This window comes from Oryza sativa, chromosome 1, assembly GCF_034140825.1.
Source record: "Oryza sativa Japonica Group chromosome 1, ASM3414082v1".
Lineage (NCBI taxonomy): Eukaryota > Viridiplantae > Streptophyta > Magnoliopsida > Poales > Poaceae > Oryza > Oryza sativa.
In genome coordinates, this window is record NC_089035.1 from 42,800,595 (window position 1) to 42,819,707 (window position 19,113).

Below are 19,113 nucleotides of genomic sequence, written 5' to 3' on the forward strand. Positions count from 1 at the left end.
GGGAAGGTTGTTCTTAATAGATAAAAACCCAGACTACTCTGAAAAAGCACAAACCCTCCAACACTGCCTTTAGAGAAAGAGGCAATTGTGTTTCTGCCCTTAATTTACATCTCAATTGTGATTTTACTCCTATTTTTTAGGGTTTGTGATTTTGCCCCTGCTTTTTTGAAACGAAGCAGCCGTCTGCCCCTGGTTTGGACGGTAGTTTCGTGGGCTCGGGATTTCCGAATTAAACGATAAAAGAAAATGCTATTATAATTTGTGAATGACTATTCTAGCCTTGCTTCAATGAAACAACTAAATCCCCAAACCTTGCTGTCCCCGATTCAATCGAAAAACCATGCAAGCGGCGGCGGCAGGGGCTTACGCGACAGGCGGCGGCGCGCGGCAGGGAGGAGCGGCGGCTTGGGCCAGCGGGCGGTGGAGTCGGGCGCGGCGGCCCTGAGGAGCAGCGGCTCCGTCGACGCGGCGGTGCGGCGGCCCTGTGGAGCGGCGGTTCCGTCGGCGCGGCGGCCCCGCGGGTTGCAAGCGCAGGGAGGCACGGCGGCCGGCGGCCCCGTGACCGAGGAGCGGCGGAAAGGAGCGGCGCGGCTCTGTCGGCGCGTCGGCGCGGCGGCTCCGTCGGTGCGGCCCCGCGGTGTTGCACGCGCAGGAGACGCGGCGGCCGGCCGCGCCGCGGCCGAGGAGCAGCGGAGAGGAGCGGCGGCTCCGTCGGCGCGTCGGCCCCGCGGTGTTGCACGCGCAGGGAGACGCCACGGCCGGCGGCCCCGCAGCTAGCGAGCAGGAAGTGTGCTTGCAGCGAGCTAGCAAGCAGCGAGCAGAAATTATTGCTGAAATTTTGTCCTTCATAGTGTGCTGTTATCTTCTATAATTTGTGTCCAAATTATTGATGAATTTCTGTCAAAATTTTGTCAAAAATATTGTTCTGACATCGTTTATAAACTGTGTTCAAATTATTGTGAAAATTCTATCAAAATTATCCAAAATATTGTGTTCTATCAACTTTTACAAAATTTGTGAACATTTATTTCCCATATGAAATTTGCTCAAAATTAACTTGAAACATGTATCCTGTGCAAGCCAAAACATGTCCAGAGGTATACTTGTCCATTTATCACACATTTAACACCGTTACCATCAGTTAATAGAGTAGGGGCAGGCAGCTGCTTCGTTTAAAAAAAGCAGGGGCAAAATCACAAACCCTAAAAAGCAGGGGTAAAATCACAATTGAGATGTAAAGTAAGGGCAGAAACACAATTGCCCCTTAGAGAAAAGAAGACAGCCTTTGTCTCCATAATCATCGTCGTCAAAAAAAAAAAGAAAAAAGACACCGCCTCCGTTCTCTCCGCTCTCCCTCTTCCCCTCGTCGGCTCCTCTGACAAACCCCAGCAGGAGTACGGCACCGCCCTCCCGCCCGTCCGTCGCCGGCGAAACTAGGTCGTAACTTCCCAGCCGAGCAGGTGAGATCCATCGGCCCCGCACCTGTTCGTTTTATACATTCTCCTCCCTTCCACGCGCTGATCGTGCTAGTGCTCGTGCTCGTGCCCAGCCCATCTCGGGTAGGAGGAGCTCAGCGCCGTCGACGCTCCCCGGCGGGCTTCAATTTCGGTCGCCGGCGACAAGTACTACAGTGTAAGAAGCATGCATTCTCCCGTCCTTTCTTTGTTCAGATGCTGTTTGCGGTGTCGCGTTGTTCTACGCCGACTGCACCAGATTGCTTCTCTCATCTATCTCTGTATTAACCTCTATTTGTTTCGTTGCTCTGTTATGGGGGGATTTAACTATCTGTCACTATCTCCAAATATTAACTCTTAGATTAGATCCGTCCTGGTAAAATTGCCACTAAAGATATTATATGCACTAATGTTTTGCCACTTTTGACACCGTGGAGCGCCAGCACCTAGGATGGACAGCATGGACATGGTAGTTGCAATGACCAATTTCCCCCTCTGTTTTTCTAGTGCTAACTGCTAAACAGAACCCAACCATTCGTGTGAGCAGAAAAATTCAAGATAACACTACTGACAATCAGAAAGATTGTTGCACTATTCCAACCTCTCCACAAAAGAGATAAGAAAGCTCCACACAGAAAAAACCATGGGGGGTACTGTGGCAGAACATCGCATATCCCTTATTCAGATGATAGTTTCAGTGGCTTTGCATTCTTCTGTCAAATAGACTTGTTCAATTTTTAACATGCCTATTAAATCTGCAGAATACAGCTGTGGCACTGAATATATGGACTTCTCTGTAGTGTTGAACTAATTTCACATGGTTTTAACATGCCTATTAAATCTGCTATATATGTTTCTATCATTTTGCCAGAATTTTTTTTGTCGAAATATAGCTGCACTGTTCTGTCTTCATCACCAGAGAAATGGAGGGGCGGATTGGTCAACTGCCTTGTCCATGCTGGCCATCCTAGGTGGCACTCCACAGTGGCAAAATATTAGTGCATAATATCTCACCAGTGGCAAAAATTACAAGGACAAACCTAAGAGTGGCATTTAGAGAGTTGCCACTTCTAATAGTGACAAATATTCAACCCCCCCCCCCCCCCGGCCCCACGCGTTCTTCATCTGTTATGAAGTGGTATTAATTGATTAGTTTGTACTACTAGTAAGATATTTAGAGTTGTATATTACATGCTGTTAATCTCACAGAATGTGTGTTGGCTTCTGCTCAAAGTTTCACTTTGCATTGTCGTCTTCTTCTCAAGCCTCCATTTCCTCTTGTTTGCTCGTTCTTTCCTGGATGTATTGGGTATTCCTTTTTCTGTGACTTCCAGAATTCTGGTCCTGTGGGCTCAACCATGCCGTGCTGTCTTGGGCTATGCGCTCGTGGCAGCCTCTTTTGCAGCACTAGATTTATGGTTCACTGCTCTGTAAAGAGTAGTAGCTTCTGGGAATTTAATAGTAGGAGTAACTTTACTTGGTTGGTCAGTCTCCACACGATCCATAAACTAATCAGAGCCCAAATGATGGTCAAATCCCAGGGAGAGAATTAGAGAAACATTCACCTTCTCAACTCAGTTCCTGGCTAGAAGTCACCGCATCACTGGAGCCATATCTCCATATCGACAGCACGGTTTGCAGCCTTGCAGGTATAAGCTGCAATGATTGTTGCAAGCATGATCCAAGTGCTTCTTCAATCCGAGAGTCTAGAGACATTACACGTGCTGCACAGGTTGACTCTTTTGCTGATAGGTGGTACGCTTGAAGTACCCTGGAAACCTGTAGTTAACAGGAAGAATGGAACATTAGGTAAAACATACAACAACTTGTTAATAGATACTCCAGATGATACTGCATAATTGCAACAATTCATAGGATAGCTTGTTTGAATATGAAACAACTTGTCAATTGAACCCTTTTGCGCTATAAGATGCAAGACATTATTACTGGTTTGTAGCTGTTATGTAACAAGGACGGGATTCTTGGCTTGTCGAATTATTGTGACAATGCAAGAGAGGAAAGAAAAAAGTATCATTTATCTCCTTTTGTTAAGATGTGCTATTATTTACCCATTGTATATATGTCAGCAAACACAACTTCTTGCATACTAAAATTTGTTTATTGTACATTGTTGGCAGTAAGCTCCTTGATATTCTGATAACAAACAAGGCAGCTGCAAAGGCTATATTCATCAAAATGGACCCAGGTATGTAAATTTCCATTCAACAGTTCTCTATATTCTCAATATCAATACTAGTTTCATGGCTCATGAGCATATGGCTGTACAATGGCTGGCCGGCAGCACATGGCAACTTCTGTATGGGCCCATGGTGCTGATCAAAAGCACACTACACATGATATTGATACCTATAGCCTAGTTATATAGTTGGAAGATCGAGATCGATTAATGATTTTGCTGTTAGGTTTGAGATCTTTGAGTTATTTGGTTCTTAGGGGCTGGCCATATAGAAATATGAGGAGCATTCAGCAGTTTATGTGGGGCAAGCAAGATGTATGAATTAATCTATTCTCTCATATAAAGGTCTTCATCTCCTCAGTGGTTTTCTAAGTAGTATAGTATCTCATCTTCTTCGAAGCCATAGCAAGCTAAAATGTATTTAAGTTGTGCCGATTGTTTAACAGTATTATATGGATATCTGGCAAGTAGGGCAAGTAGGATCTGAAAGTGAAATAGTGAGGTGTTGCAGGCTTGCTGTAGCTTCACTATGTTTCCAACTTGCTTCTAGTAATTCATTTCAGTCTTGATGGTTAACATTTTACTAAAACATATGCCATTCTCATTTTCTTTTTGCTCTAGATCAAGTGGAGATTCCCTTTAAAGTGCTTCAGGAGAGAGTCCCTGGTAAAAAGAAGTATTCCTTAAGGGTTATCAAACCTTCGTCCTCAAAGAAGATATGCAGAAGCGTTAACAGTTATCCCCTTGTCTGTCTGAAGAGGGAGATGGCAGATAATGATCATGTGCATTGCATAATGCTTACGCTAAATCACCGAAACATTCTCTCAATGAAAGCCCTATCCAGGGACAAGGTTGAGAGCAATGGCCCCTCATCCTTAGCAGCATTTGTAGAGCCTTACACTGGACTGTTATCATCACTTTGTTTTAAACATGATTGCTGGGGTGACAGAATAAACCACATTCCTTCACCATTACTCCAGTCCTTATTAAGGTAGCAATAATCCAATTATAACCGCAAGTCTGCAATGATAACTGCTGTGCATGTATCTTATTTGTTTAGTTATTTATTTTGTGCTGAATCTTTTCTCAGGCAAGTCATTGAGGGGCTTGACTTCTTGAGGAAGAACAAACTGTATCATGGTAATCTCAATTGGGATTCGATTTTGTATCTTCAACCGTCTACCGTTAAGCTTGCTAACTTCAGAAAACAAGGTAAAACATATATAGTGTAATTGCAATCTGATCACTGATCTCACTTTTACATGTTTTGTACTATTTATCACTGTGTAGCATTCTTAAATTTTGTGACATTTACTCCTTGAATTACAGAGACAATGAGCTTGGAGGAAGCCCAGTGGGCCGATTGGTTGTGCCTTATTAAAATGCTTGAAGAAATTTTAGAAAGAGCTGCTGAAATAAGCTCAAAGCTTGCTCAATGTGATAGATATTTCTGCGGACATGTTGAATCTTTGACTGCTCTATTGAAAACCCTGGATAAGTAAGTTAAAAACAATGCAACATCTTTAGCTGAGATCAGTTTTGTACTGTAGCACTAGTACTTTGATACTGTAGCTGTAGCAGATCAGTTGAGCCTTTGGGTTTTGAATTGTTTTATAATGTAGCAGAGTACTTCTTTGATAGTGTAGTAGATCACTTGAGCCTTTGGATTTTGAATTGTTCTATACTGTAGCAGTACTTTGATATTGTAGCATTATACCGTTGAACATAGTGTAGCGGATCACTTGAGCATTTGGATTTTATGCTCTAATGCAGAGCATCATTTTCCCAAAATTTTCAGGACTGCATTGCCGGCAATTAAAGAAATTGTTCTTGGGCATCCTCTTTTTTGGGATTTGATGACGAGGGTAAACTTCTTTGCAAAGGATATATCACTTAGGTTGAATGATGACACTTTTATGTCAAGAGTGAGAGCTTCAAAAATCCGTAAGCTTCCTTGGAATGAAGGAACAACTCAAGACTTTAAAGGTCTCCTGTTTGAAATGGAAACCTATCGTAAAGATGAAGGAATTCCAGCATATGACTTCAGAAGCTTAAAAGATTATGTACGCTGTGTCTGTGGTGCTTATGCTCACTGGAATAAAATAAAGGTAATGTTTTTTGACATGTATTTTGCATGTGTTGAAAGCCAAATACTCCCTCCGTCCCAAAATATTGCTACCTAGTACTCGATTAGATACCACCTAGTACTATGAATCTGTAGTGGTGTCTAATTGAATACTAGTTCACTATGTTTTGGGATGGATGGAGGTTGTCTGTACTAAGTTCTAACATAAATATTTGCAGCTAAATGTTGACGACATTGTTCGGCAAAACCATCCTACCATATGCAGTGATATCTGGCATCTTCTTGGAAGTTCAGACATGTCGGTAAGAAATATTATTAAGGGTTAAGTCCGATTTTCAACATCACTCTGATATTTTCAGCATACTTAATTCCTTTTGCATTTTTTATTTTTTGCTGTTGCATGAATTTTGCAGCTTTGCAGCAGATCATAGCATGTAAAATCTTTCTTATTTTATTTTATCTTGTGTTATATATATTGTTTCATGCAGCATGCTGATTCTAAGAAGCCAGTTGAAGAGATTAAATTAATATCTGATGTCGTTAGAGATTCACCACACAAGGTAAGTTGCCACAGTCTGAGTTGTTTTATTCTCATCTCTATGAAAGATAGCTATATTTCTAGAGAGAGTTGGTAAAAGAATATTTACAGATAGAAATGCTTGCTTTTCTGGCTTAAATATTTGATACATGCATATCATATGCCTACTGTTATTTTGAACTCAAATCTTGTGTAATTTGGTAGTAGACATCGCAAAAAATGTGTCACGGTTGAAAGACACTCTAAAAAGCTGGTAATTTGCTAGAGGACACTTTTGGCTCAATTGGAGAGAGAAATTCTTCAAAAAGACGAGAATACCCCTAGGGACAAAAGCTTCTAACCTAGGAATGCAGTGAAAGATGGAATATGATGTATATATGCTGGCAATGTACATGGGGCCATGGTAGATTTAGAGTTGCATAATTCCCAAATTTTCACTCTAAACCCACGTTTGAAACCTGGGGGCCCTAGGGGTATTATCGTCTATTTGAAGAATTTCTCTCTCCAATTAAGCTGAAAGTGTCCTCTAGCTAGTTACCAATAATAATCTATAGCGTCTTTCAGCTACGACATGTGTTTGCGATGCCTACCAACAACTTGCACAAATTTTAAGTGTCATGTAGCAAAATTTGTCTTTGAACTAATGGAATACATATGGGTTTGATTGTTTAAGAATTTTAGTAGCTTTCATTGGATATCTCACTTTTTAACTCTGCAGATTTTCATCGCTGGAATTCCTAGAGTGATTTCATCTAAGATGGTAATATAACAGCATCCACCAGTATATTTGCATAACCTAGTAATCTTCGCTCTGCATGTTGTTATTAAAGCTCTTATCCCTGACAAGTTACTGCATTTTCCTCTTTCAGCTCAGGGATATAGTTAGTTCATTTGGTCAATTGGCTGCTTACCGCTTTCTTTTTAATGAAGACCTTGGTGGAGCATGCGCATTTCTTGAGGTCTGGAAAGCCCTGCTTACTCCTAAACTAGAGCATATGGATATACCTCCAACAAACTAATTTCTGATCAATTTGATATGCACAGTACATTGATCACTCCATTACATCAAAGGCATGTGCTGGCCTTAACGGCATGAAGCTTGGTGGATGCGTAATAACTGCTGTTGGCGTGTTAACTGATCATCCTGGGCAGGTTCAAACTTTAAGACATTTTGGATTCATTCATTTACTGCCTTATACATTTTATTGAGTTAAACCCCACTCTGTTCAGGCTGGCAATGAAGCTTGCCCATTTCATGGAATTCCTGCCAATCCCAAACCTCTTCTTGCAGTACCAACACAAGTCCTGCAGCTAAAAAATGTGGTATGTCATAGTGTTAACTCTGTTCATAAGTCTCTCCCAATAGATATCTCTCTTCGTATCAAAATCATTTAGTCGGTAAACAGAACAACCAATTTTTTTCACACTTCTTACATTTATAAAGATGTGAGTTGTTTACAAACTTGCAATAAATGTAGTTTGACCAGGAGGAATACTCGCTGCTTTCAAAATATGAGGTAGATGCAGTATTGGAAGATGTACGTGTGAAGTGTGCAAGGTATAGAAATAATTCTCTTGCATTCTTGCTGTATTACTTATCATGATGGTTTCAGCTTACATTATGGACAAGATTTTGCAGGTATGGAGCTGTGAAATCCATAAATGTCGTAGAGTATCCTGCTGGCAGTGACAACACCAAGGCACCTGCAGTAGATGCTAGAGACAACGCTTTGGCTTCTAACAACACTGCACTCGAAGCTGGCTGTATACTTGTAGAGTTCTTGTGCAAGGAGGCTTCATTCATGGCTGCTCATTCACTCCATGGCCGGCCTTTTGGCAGCAGGATTGTCTCTGCGGGATATGCTCCATATGATCTCTTATCTCTACCGGAGGTATTTCCAGTGTTGAGATTCTGATGTACTCCACTTTTTTCAAGGGAAAAATTCTGATGTACTGATGGAGCTAAAGCTTGCGTATTCCCCAACACGAAGTACCTTGTAGCTTTGGTCTGTTGGATGCATAAGCGTGAAACTAGTTTTCAATCAGAATTGATACAAGGGAACAAGGGAACAAGTACTTGTTCCTTGGGATGAAATATTGGATACACGTGATCAGTAACCATTTTATCTGAAGTCACAGCATTTTTCTCTTTGTTTTTTTTCCGTCGTTCGAATCTTCTCTTATCCTATATACCTATATAATTCATCCCCACTAATAGAAATTTCCTGTATTGTCGTGCAGCCACGTCACCTTAAATTACCACAGCGAAATAGCAATGGTTCAGATTGCAGTCCCTCTCTTCCCTACCGTTAACCACAGCCCAATATACATGGGTAAGCCCAAGCCACTGCCTAGGCCCATTCCGATTATACTGCGTCGTTATCGCTCCTGACTCCCCAGCGTTCTCATCTGCCGGCGCTGCCAGAATGGCGACCGACCCGCCGGCTCCCCACCTCCCGCGCGCCTCCCATGCTTCCCGGCTCCTCGAGACTCGCACATGGAACAAAATTTCATGAGAAACCATCTTCCTCGCATTAATAGTCTGCTCGCGTTACTTCGATTTGTCTCCTACTTCATCTACCTCGCTGGAAACGGTCTCTCACTCACCTTCGAGTATATTCATTTTATAACCCGTGCTTATTGTTTAATGGGTTTTAAATTTATAATGTTGGTGAAGTTTTTGATCAAACCAATCCATTGGCACAAACGGTTCATGGGCGAAAAGTGATTTGTTTGGATCATGGAGGATTGACGGGGAGAAAATACTGGGTCGATGCTAGTTGTCTAATACCGATGAATGATTTTTAAATCTTATTTTTGTTTTGTTTTTTCTTTCTTTTTTCAAGTCTGCTTCCTCGTCTGTCTTAGTGAAATTCTCTCTCTATATATATATGTAGATGGCTCTGTCCATCTGAACTACGTTGCCTTGCTCACCACCAAATAATTTTGAACATACCATCACTCTATTTAATGATCTAGTATACCGTTGCACTATTTCCTGATCTTAGCGTTGCGTATGATAGATGGTCATCGTCCATAAACTAATTTTATCTATGATCATGTTGAAAATTTCCTTGAAAATAGTTCAATTTCCATATAAAAATATATATTACACGACTGCACTATAGAATATTGTTTTGTACTTTTTAGAACATGGTCCAGTATAAATCTTTTTATATGCTTTTATTATTGCTTACGCCACAGCACCTGGCTCCCATGTAGTATCTCGAGGCAGATCAGGCCCACGCTAGTTGCACGGCCCAACGGGGAGCCTGAGGCGCACGATTGCACGAGTGTGTACGCACGGAAAAATGAAGCATCGAGGAGGGCGTCGCGCGAACTCGTGACGGGCTCGAGGACACGTGTCAACCAAAGTAAGGGGGACGAATCGACCAATCAGCTTGCAGGAACGCCTGCCAGCTTTAGAAGATTAGACTAGAAAATTAGGGCGCGCTCGATTTATTACCTGTATATAATATTTTTGTGTTATTAATCAGCGCATTTTTCATAAAAAAAATATAGAAATCAATTTAGTTTTCCTTGAAACTCATGCAAAAATCATAATTGAATAGAATTTTTTGTGTTCCAGTTTAACATAATCGATCATATTGTAGAGAAATCCGTCAAACTTTCTCTCTTTTTTCCGTCCGTACTATTAATTCTTCTTTTGTTTGTCTAAAATTATAATTAAATTGCTATTATTAATTCTTCTTTTGTTTGTCTAAAATTATAATTAAATTGTTTGCTAATAATAAAATAGGGTGTTGGTATTTCTTTTTTAAAAAATTAAAGTGTTCTAGAATTTTGTTTTGTTAGGAGTCATAATGTTTTGTTGGGTTTAAGTCATATACTTAGTATAGGAATTTGTATTGACAGCTAATTAGTGGTAGGTGATATATATGTTGACAATGAGTTATATATGGTGATTTCATTAATTTTAAGAGAAAATCTATTTTACCCCTATACTATTTCACCAAAGCACTTCACCTTCTAAACTTTTTTTCTCATTTTACATCCCGAATTATTGAAAACGGTTCATTTTACTCCTTTAATGTTATTTCTCTCCCTTTTTTAAAAAAAAATCTCTATATAAGTCATATTTTTGCATGCATTTACAACATACATTTCAACATTTCTTTTTTTTCTCATTGTTTATGTAGGTTGAAAGCACTTAAGACTAATTTAAACATCAAAATTTAAAGTTCAAGCAAACATCCGTAACAAACTTTGATAATAATCCCATGTATGGTTCAGTTTAAAATACAACTTATATAAAGAGTAACAAAAAATGAGAAATGCTATTACGAAGTAAAGTGAACCGAGTCAAAAATTAGATTTTTTTTAATGGTGTCCATTGAATTAGTTGAAGAAATAAAATATTTTTTTTTATTTTAAGATATGCAGTTTAATATTTTAAAAAATACTCATAGAGATATGTATGAATATGAGTAGTTGTATATGCATTCAACATTTTTTTTTGTAAATGTACTATAGAATACTAATGGGGTACGCCTAATGCGCGGGTGATCGCTCCTCCCTTGTATGGTCGCTCCCTCCTCTCCCCCCTTCCTTCTTTCCTTTTTCTCTTCCTACTACATCATAAATATTTAAATTTAAATTCATATTTGAAACGGTTATGTAAATTTTTGACTTATAAACTTTGGGTCTATAAACTAATATTTGAATTCAAATTCAAATTTGAATCGGGTATGTAAACTTTTGACTTATAAACTTTGGGTCTATAAACTTTAGGTGTATAAACTTTAGATGTATAGAAATACTATATATAAAAATATTTAAATTCAAATTCAAATTTGAATCGGATATAATTCAAATTCAAATTCAAATTTGAATTGAGTATGTAAACTTTTGACTTATAAACTTTGGGACTATAAACTTTAGGTGTATAAACTTTAGATGAAACTAAATACTATATATAAAAAATATTTGAATTCAAATTCAAATTTGAATCGAATATATTTCAAATTCAAATTTGAATCGGGTATATAAACTTTTGATTTATAAACTTTGGGTCTATAAACTTTAGGTGTATAAATTTACTAAAATAGGAAAGTAATGCGGTGCCAAAAAAGGAAACGTGGAGGGAGGGAGGGGGGAGGGTGGGCGATCGCTACCCGATCGCGGTAGCGATCCATCGTGCATTAGGGGCTAGTTTGGTTTGGAGCCAATTTTTGCCCTACCAAAATCTTGGTAATGCCAAAACATTGGCAAATTTTGGCACTACCAAATTGTGTAGTATTCAATTTGAACTATTGTGAGTAAAATTTGGTAGCAAACCAAACATACACTTGCTACTATTGAAATTATCAAAATTTTGGTAGGGTAATAAATTGGTATCAAACCAAACAAGCCCTAGAGTTTCCGATACTAATGACTATTGAACGTGTACATGTAGAGCAAGTGGGCTGACATAGGCATTTGCTCCTTCCCCTGATTTTCCATAGGGAATAAGATCACTTTGACTCCCTCAACTGACCACCGAATCTAAATCGTATCCCTCAACAGCAATACCAGAAATCTTGACCCCTCAACTATCAAAACCGGTACAATTTGACTTCCTTGGTGGTTTTGGAGGGCGGTTTCGCTGACGTGGCGCACATGTGGCAGTGTTGACTTGGTCTTCGTCCCACGTGGCATTGACGTGGCGGTTATATGGCATTAAAATTAAAAAAATTATGAGGGCCCACTTGTCATTCACATAAAAAAAATTGTGGGCCCACTAACACGTGGGTCCCACATGTCATCCACTCTTTATCCCTTCTTCCTCCTCCCTCTCCTTCCTTCTCTATCTCTCCCTCTTTCTCTTCATGCGTGAGGAGCGGCGTCCGGATCGGCGGTAACGACGGTGGGCAGGGGCCGGAGCCGCCATCCTTCTCTTTCGCCATCCCTCGCAGTAGCACCACCACCACCACTTTCACCTATAGAAGAAGGGATGCCCAGCCCGAACTCAAACTAAACGAGACAAGGAGCCTCTCGTGGCAAGCTCATGTCCTTTCACAACACCTTGAGCCGATTAGCCCAGTATCTCCCTCCCCTCAGAAGCCTCCAAGAAGACGAGAATTTCACCGAACACACGAGATGAACAAAAAAAAAAGAGGAAGGGTTGGGAGGGGAAGCGCCGCCGGGGACATCCTTTTTCTCGAAATCCCCGGGCAGGGAGGAGGGGAAACACTAGGGCTTCAGGGGGATTTGGGCGCGGTCCTCGGCGGCCAAATCGGCTTGAACCGGAACGGATTCAGGCTGAGCAGGGAACACTCCATGAAGCAGCCACCAACGGCGGCGGCGTCGTCGGGCGCTCAGTCGCTCACCCCGGCCGATTCAGGCCAAACCGCTCACCTTCAACACGCGGGCGCGCAAGGAGGTCTTCGTCGGGAAGCTTCAGGTGGAGGTCGACGGAGGACGTCGCCCCATGCCATGCTAGGAGCTCGCTGGTGGCAGTCATGGTGCAGGCTCTTGCGCACCTTGAGCGCCCGCTCTGCATCCGCAAGGAGGAGCTGCTCCCGCGCCCGTCGCCCGAGGTCCACCGCGCACCCTCCTGCTGCCGCCTCCACTTGAGCCCCTGCCAGCTGCTGGCTCATGTCAAGGGGAGAGAGAGATAAGGGAGAGAGGAGGAAGAAGGGTAGAGAGAGAAGATGACATGTAGTACCCACATGTCTGTGGGACCCACAATTTTTTTTTTAATGACAAATGAGCTCCATATATATTTTTTAAATTTTAATGGCATATAAGCGTCACGTCAATGTCACGTGGGATGAAGACCAAGTCAACACTGCCACGTGTACGCCACGTCAGCGAAACCACCCTAAAAAACCACCAAGGGAGTGACAGTTCGAGAGTCAAAATTTCAGTATTACGGTTGAGGGATATGATTTAGATTCGGTGGTCAGTTGAGGGAGTCAAAGTGATCTTATTCCTTTCCATAGCGCAGGGTGGCTAGCTAATGGGCTTCTTATGCAGGAGGTGCTTTAGGCCCAGATGAACGCGTACGTATGCGATGTATCGAGAAAAACAGCAGCCGCGCTGGAGAGAATCATCTATACGATGTTGGTTCGTGCCACGTGTCAGAAAAATACAAGCCGTCATCTCCACTAATCAGCTGGCGGATAGATAGATAGATTAGCTCCCAAATACCTTATGCGACATCCTATATAATAGCTGATATGACACCAAAACTTTACTATCCTGGATCTAAACACCCCTAAGTGGCGCCCATGCTCCATTTATTTTTCAGATCAAGGATGTAGATCAAGTGCTACAGTACCATTGCTACAATAGTTGTACAATATTTTTTTTTATGTGAACGGTGCTCCGAGAATCTCAGTCCTTAGATACAACTTGGATGGTCCTAGTGTGACTGACTGCACCTGAACCGAATCCTATTTCATCGACGGCACCTTCACCACCCTGAACCAAATCCTATTTCATCGACGGCACCTTCACACGGAGTGGTGGTTCAAGCCTTCAATGCAAGGGAAGGCAGTGTAGATGACCTTCGATTCCCTAGCCATCTTGGTGGATGAGTTCAAAGGGCGCAAAAACATGCCAGTATGTCGATGGCCCAACGCAAACTAGACCTTGGTGCATTCGACGTTACACACGCAACAAACACAACAAAGTCGAAAAACTTAAACAACACAAATACATGGTCAGCAACACCGACTAAGAATAATAATTATGCACGCTCACTTAATTTGTTGTACTCGGCATCCACCAACACAACTCAGCATGTGTTTATATTGATTCAGGCCACGTATCATTTGACGAGCCTGAATTCATACACATCCACTTGCGCTGGCCGGAATTGAGGCCCATCCAAACAAGGTCTAGAAGTGCATCATTATCTAAAAGGTCTAAAAGTGCATGGACTCACAGTAATGAATCTCGATAGTTCTCCATTCAATCATGCCAGATTTTCAACCAATACACTAAGTTTTGCTTCATGCAGGAGGACAAAAAATTACTTGAGAGTTTCGAGATAGCATCTAACATAATTCTAAGAACCAAAAACTCCTAACAGGAGCCATCTAAGGATCGGACCTGCAGAACAGCACCATATGTCCTGAGAATGTCAGCGCGGGCACCGGCATCGCCATCATTGAGATCAAGCAGTGTTCCTAAACAAGGAGGAAATGACACGGAAAATCAAAGTCAGGGGGGAGTAGATAACAGTTTTTGTTTGAAAAAACATATCGTTGCCCATCAGCCAAAGTTGATAAACAAACAGCAGCAAAGCAAAGGATTTTGATTCTGTTCCTTTTGGAGCCGGCTAGCCCAACTACTCCAGAAATTACAAGATTCAAAAGCAGAGGGGAGAAAACTCCAGCCACAAGCATCACGGGAAACACACCAGGTGAATTTTGCAACAGGACATTCATAGAGAATGTGCTGAACATTTTTTCAGGATTAGAGCACAAAACACACCAAGTTCCCTTTTTTTCATCTGGACAGTACAAATCTTTGTGCATAGAATTTGAGTAGCAGTTACTCACTCCGTTTCACAATGTAAGTCATTCTAACATTTCCCACATTCATTTTGATGTTAATGAACCTAGACATATATATCTATCTAGATTCATTAACATCAATATGAATATAGAAAATGCTAGAATGACTTACATTGTGAAACGGAGAAAGTATTAGATTTTTCCAAAGCCCATTGAACTTTTTTTTTAGATCAAGGACCTGAAGCAGGAATTACAGAGTCTGATACAAAAGACTGAAAAGGAAGAAAAAAAACATCTGAGTTTCATAACAGCTTGCCACCCACAACCTCCTACCACTACACAGCAACGACCAAACCGGCACAAAATTAGCCCTCACAAGGAGATCATTACCTCTTAACAATTGAGCACCACAGTTCTCATGATATATTTCATATTAATCTATGTTGTCAATTTTTTTAAATTTTTTTATAACTATTTAGATGACATACAATCAACGAGGGGACATCCCCTTGAGGGATGGAAATCCATATCCCAAACAAGCTATATAAATGCAGCAATCTAATAAGGTACTCAAACATAGAACAATGATAACTAAGGTTATATCTTGAACTGAAAGCGTACAGGAATCATACATTAAGTATTAATGCAGTACTCACTGGTCAAATGCAAAGCACTAAAGCTATTTTTTACAAGGCCACTTCCAGATATTATAATCTGGCCACCCTGCAAAAAGAGAACACCGTCATAAATCCCCTATTCCAAAAAGAGCACAGTCAAACGAAGGCCTAAAACCAAAGGCACAGACTGTTTTTACCAATTTTCTCGTAGATCTTGGTCCAAAACTCAGGAGACCACCCATCTATCAGTTTAATGAAGCCATCCTGGTTTATGCATAAAGCCTGTCAAAACATAAGATGTTTGAATACAACAAATCCTGCAGTAAAAGAAGGTATTATTCAATCTGGAAACATCTTAAGCAATTACCTTAACATTTTCTGGTAATTCATTGAATTTCTTGTAGGAGTTTCTCAAGAGGTTGATATAATCACAAAAGAATGTCACGTCGAACTTTCTTTTCATCTGTCTCTCCCCACTAAGAATTTGCTGTAACATTGGTGGTAAGTTCTGCTCCAGCTTAGGCAGCTTCACAAACGGCCAATGAAAATCATCCCTACTCTTCAACTTATCTTTAAGAACTCCGTGGTTTACTTCTGCGAGTGTGAGCAAATAATCACCTTTCTTTTTTTCATCCCAATCATCAGGGTAGTTTCTCAGCTTGATTACTGTGCAGTCGGTAGATCCGATGAAATCATAGAAACTCTTGGTAAGAAAGTCCATTTTTAAACCAGATTGTTCTTTACACCAAGTCATGAGGCCTTGGACATGACTCCAGTCCTGTTTGAATGGCCCTAGCTGATCAACCAATTTAACTGTACAAAATTTAAATCGCATTTTCAATCCAGTGTACAAGTTATATTGCCATTGTTTATATATAAAAAAAAAACTGTGAACTTCCATTAAGTTACTAGCAACAAATATATACCTTCAGTTAGTAGAATCATAAGTTTGGGTACGCCATCAAAGATTTTGACGTATATATTTTCCTTTACAAAATTCTGCATGACTAAGTGCCTCTTGTGCAAACTCCAGGTCAGATCGTAAAAATCGCTTCACACAAATAAAAATGATTTCAGAGAACATAACAAGAAGAAAGTTAAAAATATGGACAACAATAAAGATACTCACACAATCATGTCTTTAAATAACTGAGTAATATGACCAGATGAGTCAAAGCAGAGCTCTTTTCCACCTGTTTCAAACCAGGCAGTGAATGACCCATCAACTTGTGTGACGATGAAACTCCCCTTGTTTCCGGACTCTGTGTAGTCCAGGAGTACCACAGCGTTGCCATGCTTGAAATCACTCAAAAACTCGTAGCTTTCGAGTCTCATGTTTGTTCCTTTTCTTATCATAACATCAACTGTGGTTTCCACCATCTTATAAGTTCCATTAAACAAGTTCAGATTTTTGCCATTAAATCCTTAGCTTTCCGCTTGCTGCCAACAATAGTATGGGACCCCTGCAAGGAACAAAATTATACATATGCGAAGAATAATTATCATAAATTTGGCGCTTGGCTGATTCTGGTTTTAAAAAAATTACCTCCCATGGGAAATGAGTGTCGTCGCACAAATCCATTATTGCTGCCCTGGCACTAGTTAATGCAGGCCTGTTTTTTTTCTTGGAAAGTTCAAGATTATGCTTAGCAATTTGAAAGACCGTAAACACCCGGAGGTAAATCAACTTAAGCAGGATTCTTCTCGAGGAGACAGCTATAAATTCAAGGGATTAACCAATAATTATTTAAAGGAACAGCTGCATAAATCATTAATTTCTTCAAAGCGAATAGCCACTAAATGATAGAAAACATGAATGAGGCAGGCAGGCAGGCTACCCCTGGCCACCTCCAGGAGCAAAGGAACAATAGCAATAAATCAAGCAAGTAGCATAAACACAAGAAAAGCAAATGTGCACAGGGAAAAAAAGGCTGATGTGCAGCACTGCAGCTTTTATCAAACCTTAGCCGAATTATGAATATACCAAGTTACCAACCGCTAGGAATTACAAGCAAAATCTACCAAAACACACCAATTTTACTACTACTTACTCGTATTCACAAGCTAAGAAGCAGATAACTAAGATCACAACTTGGATCAGGCAATCAGAACACAAGTGTCAGGTTACTGAAGTAACTGACTGATTGTTACTTCTGAAGATAACGGAAAAGGGGGAAAAAAGTTTCAGTACCAACAACTGTATGGTGTTGGGCTTAACCGAATGCTACTGAATTAGTTGGGAAAGATTTGTGATATTACATTCAGAAAGAGTTAGCACTTAATTAGGTGCCTACTTAGGGTTTCAAAGGCGACAGCTAGGGTTGGAGTACGGCGGAGGAATCGCCGGCGACGAGGGTGAGGGCGAGGGCGAGGGCGAGGGCGAGGAGAGAGTCAGCACAACAACCGCACCGAAGGCAAAGCAACCGCCTACCTGCCTAGGGTTTCAAAGGCGATAGAAGTTGGGTTGGAGTACGGCGGCTTCATACCTAGGGGGCGTGAGGGAGTAAGGTAAGGATCGACGACGATCGCCGGACGTTGCCGAGGCCGCAGTGACCGTGAGCCGCTCGTCGGCGATGGCTGCTGCGATGGCACCCTCCGCTTCGTGGCGATGCCGAAGAGAAGAAAGCACGGGGATCGGTGGGATCAAGAAGGCACCGGGATTAGTGGGAGGCTAGACGACACAGTTCACGACCAAAAGGGTTTTCTATTTTTCTTTTTTCCCTTAAAGCCTGGTTCGTTTAATCCCCTACGAGGGGATAAGAACAAGATTAATAGCACAGTCGACTACCAGTTTCAAATTATCTATAATTAATTTAATAACCAATTTATACAGACATACTACGTCATTAATAATATATATATATATATATATGTGTATATACACACAACATATTATAGTCCGTGTGACAGCTTACTGGTTACAAATATGTACTCCCTTTGTCCCATATAAAATCCAACCCTAGCATCCCAATATAAAATTAGCGAAAAGTGAAAATGGCTAAAATATCCCTCATTATTAAAAAAAATAGTAATGGTGATAGGTAGGTAAAGGGTACCAAAGGAATAAAATTTTTCATTTTACGTGCTGAGGGTAGGTAGGATGGTAGAAGTTGGTTTTTTTTGATAAAATTCAAACTCCAAGAGTTGAGTTTTTTTGGGACGGATCTTCTCTCTCATCTTTTATCTCCTCCATATGTGCTTATAGCTACTTATAATATGTTATTATACTTGCTGGGATTTAAAAAGTATTTATTCCACATATGTTATAACGAGAATACTCAACGACGGACGCACGATAGGAGGGGAAAAAAATCGGTCGCTCCCCCTCCCCCCATCACATGTGCACCTGGGCCCCACCACATATCCCATGTCCCCATCTGCCACTTATCCACACACAACTTCATTGCAACAAATCACCCACATATTTTAGAAACCATATATTAAGGAATTTGGTTTTTTTTCCACAAAAAATGTTTCACATAATGTACTCACAATGTTTCACTATATATATATCTAATGTTGCAGAAAAAAAACCGCATATATTTTGAAAACCCCTATTAAGGGAATTCGGTTTATTTTTTTTCCACCGTAGACTCATCCATATTATAATGTGGTGTTGTTCTCTCAATCTCCTCCATTCCTTATCTCTTATCGATTAAACAAAAGGTCTTAACGTGAGATATTTTCTTTCTTTTTTCTTAAATTTTTTACTTCCTTTTTCACGTGCATGTTCCTTACACGCGCAAAAATTGAATC

The 19,113-nt window shown here is 40.8% G+C and overlaps 2 protein-coding genes across 5 annotated transcripts; one reads left to right on the top strand and one right to left on the bottom strand.

The window, feature by feature from the left end:
- Positions 1–1,299: 1,299 nt before the first annotated feature.
- LOC4325413 (uncharacterized) lies at positions 1,300–8,424 on the top strand. The gene is made up of 15 exons (XM_015777185.3): positions 1,300–1,460; positions 1,550–1,632; positions 3,593–3,660; positions 4,273–4,642; positions 4,742–4,863; positions 4,981–5,149; positions 5,450–5,759; positions 5,956–6,039; positions 6,226–6,297; positions 6,994–7,035; positions 7,145–7,234; positions 7,320–7,427; positions 7,506–7,598; positions 7,754–7,833; positions 7,915–8,424. Exons 3-15 carry the CDS (start codon positions 3,651–3,653, stop codon positions 8,189–8,191), a joined length of 1,827 nt encoding a protein of 608 aa, XP_015632671.1. The 5' UTR covers positions 1,300–1,460; positions 1,550–1,632; positions 3,593–3,650; the 3' UTR covers positions 8,192–8,424.
- Positions 8,425–14,171: 5,747 nt separating this feature from the next.
- On the bottom strand, positions 14,172–18,030 carry LOC4325414 (uncharacterized). 4 transcript variants are annotated; one of them, XM_066306891.1, is made up of 8 exons: positions 17,844–18,030; positions 16,904–16,970; positions 16,487–16,820; positions 16,284–16,408; positions 15,725–16,170; positions 15,555–15,639; positions 15,397–15,463; positions 14,172–14,410 (listed from the first exon to the last, which is right to left on the bottom strand). In XM_066306891.1, exons 3-7 carry the CDS (start codon positions 16,735–16,737, stop codon positions 15,420–15,422), a joined length of 951 nt encoding a protein of 316 aa, XP_066162988.1. In that variant the 5' UTR covers positions 16,738–16,820; positions 16,904–16,970; positions 17,844–18,030; the 3' UTR covers positions 14,172–14,410; positions 15,397–15,419. The 4 variants fall into 4 exon arrangements, with proteins under 4 accessions (XP_066162988.1, XP_066162989.1, XP_015624810.1 ...); XM_066306892.1 differs by having other exon boundaries at positions 15,555–15,621; positions 16,904–17,073; XM_015769324.3 differs by having other exon boundaries at positions 16,904–17,073.
- Between the last annotated feature and the right edge of the window lie 1,083 nt (positions 18,031–19,113).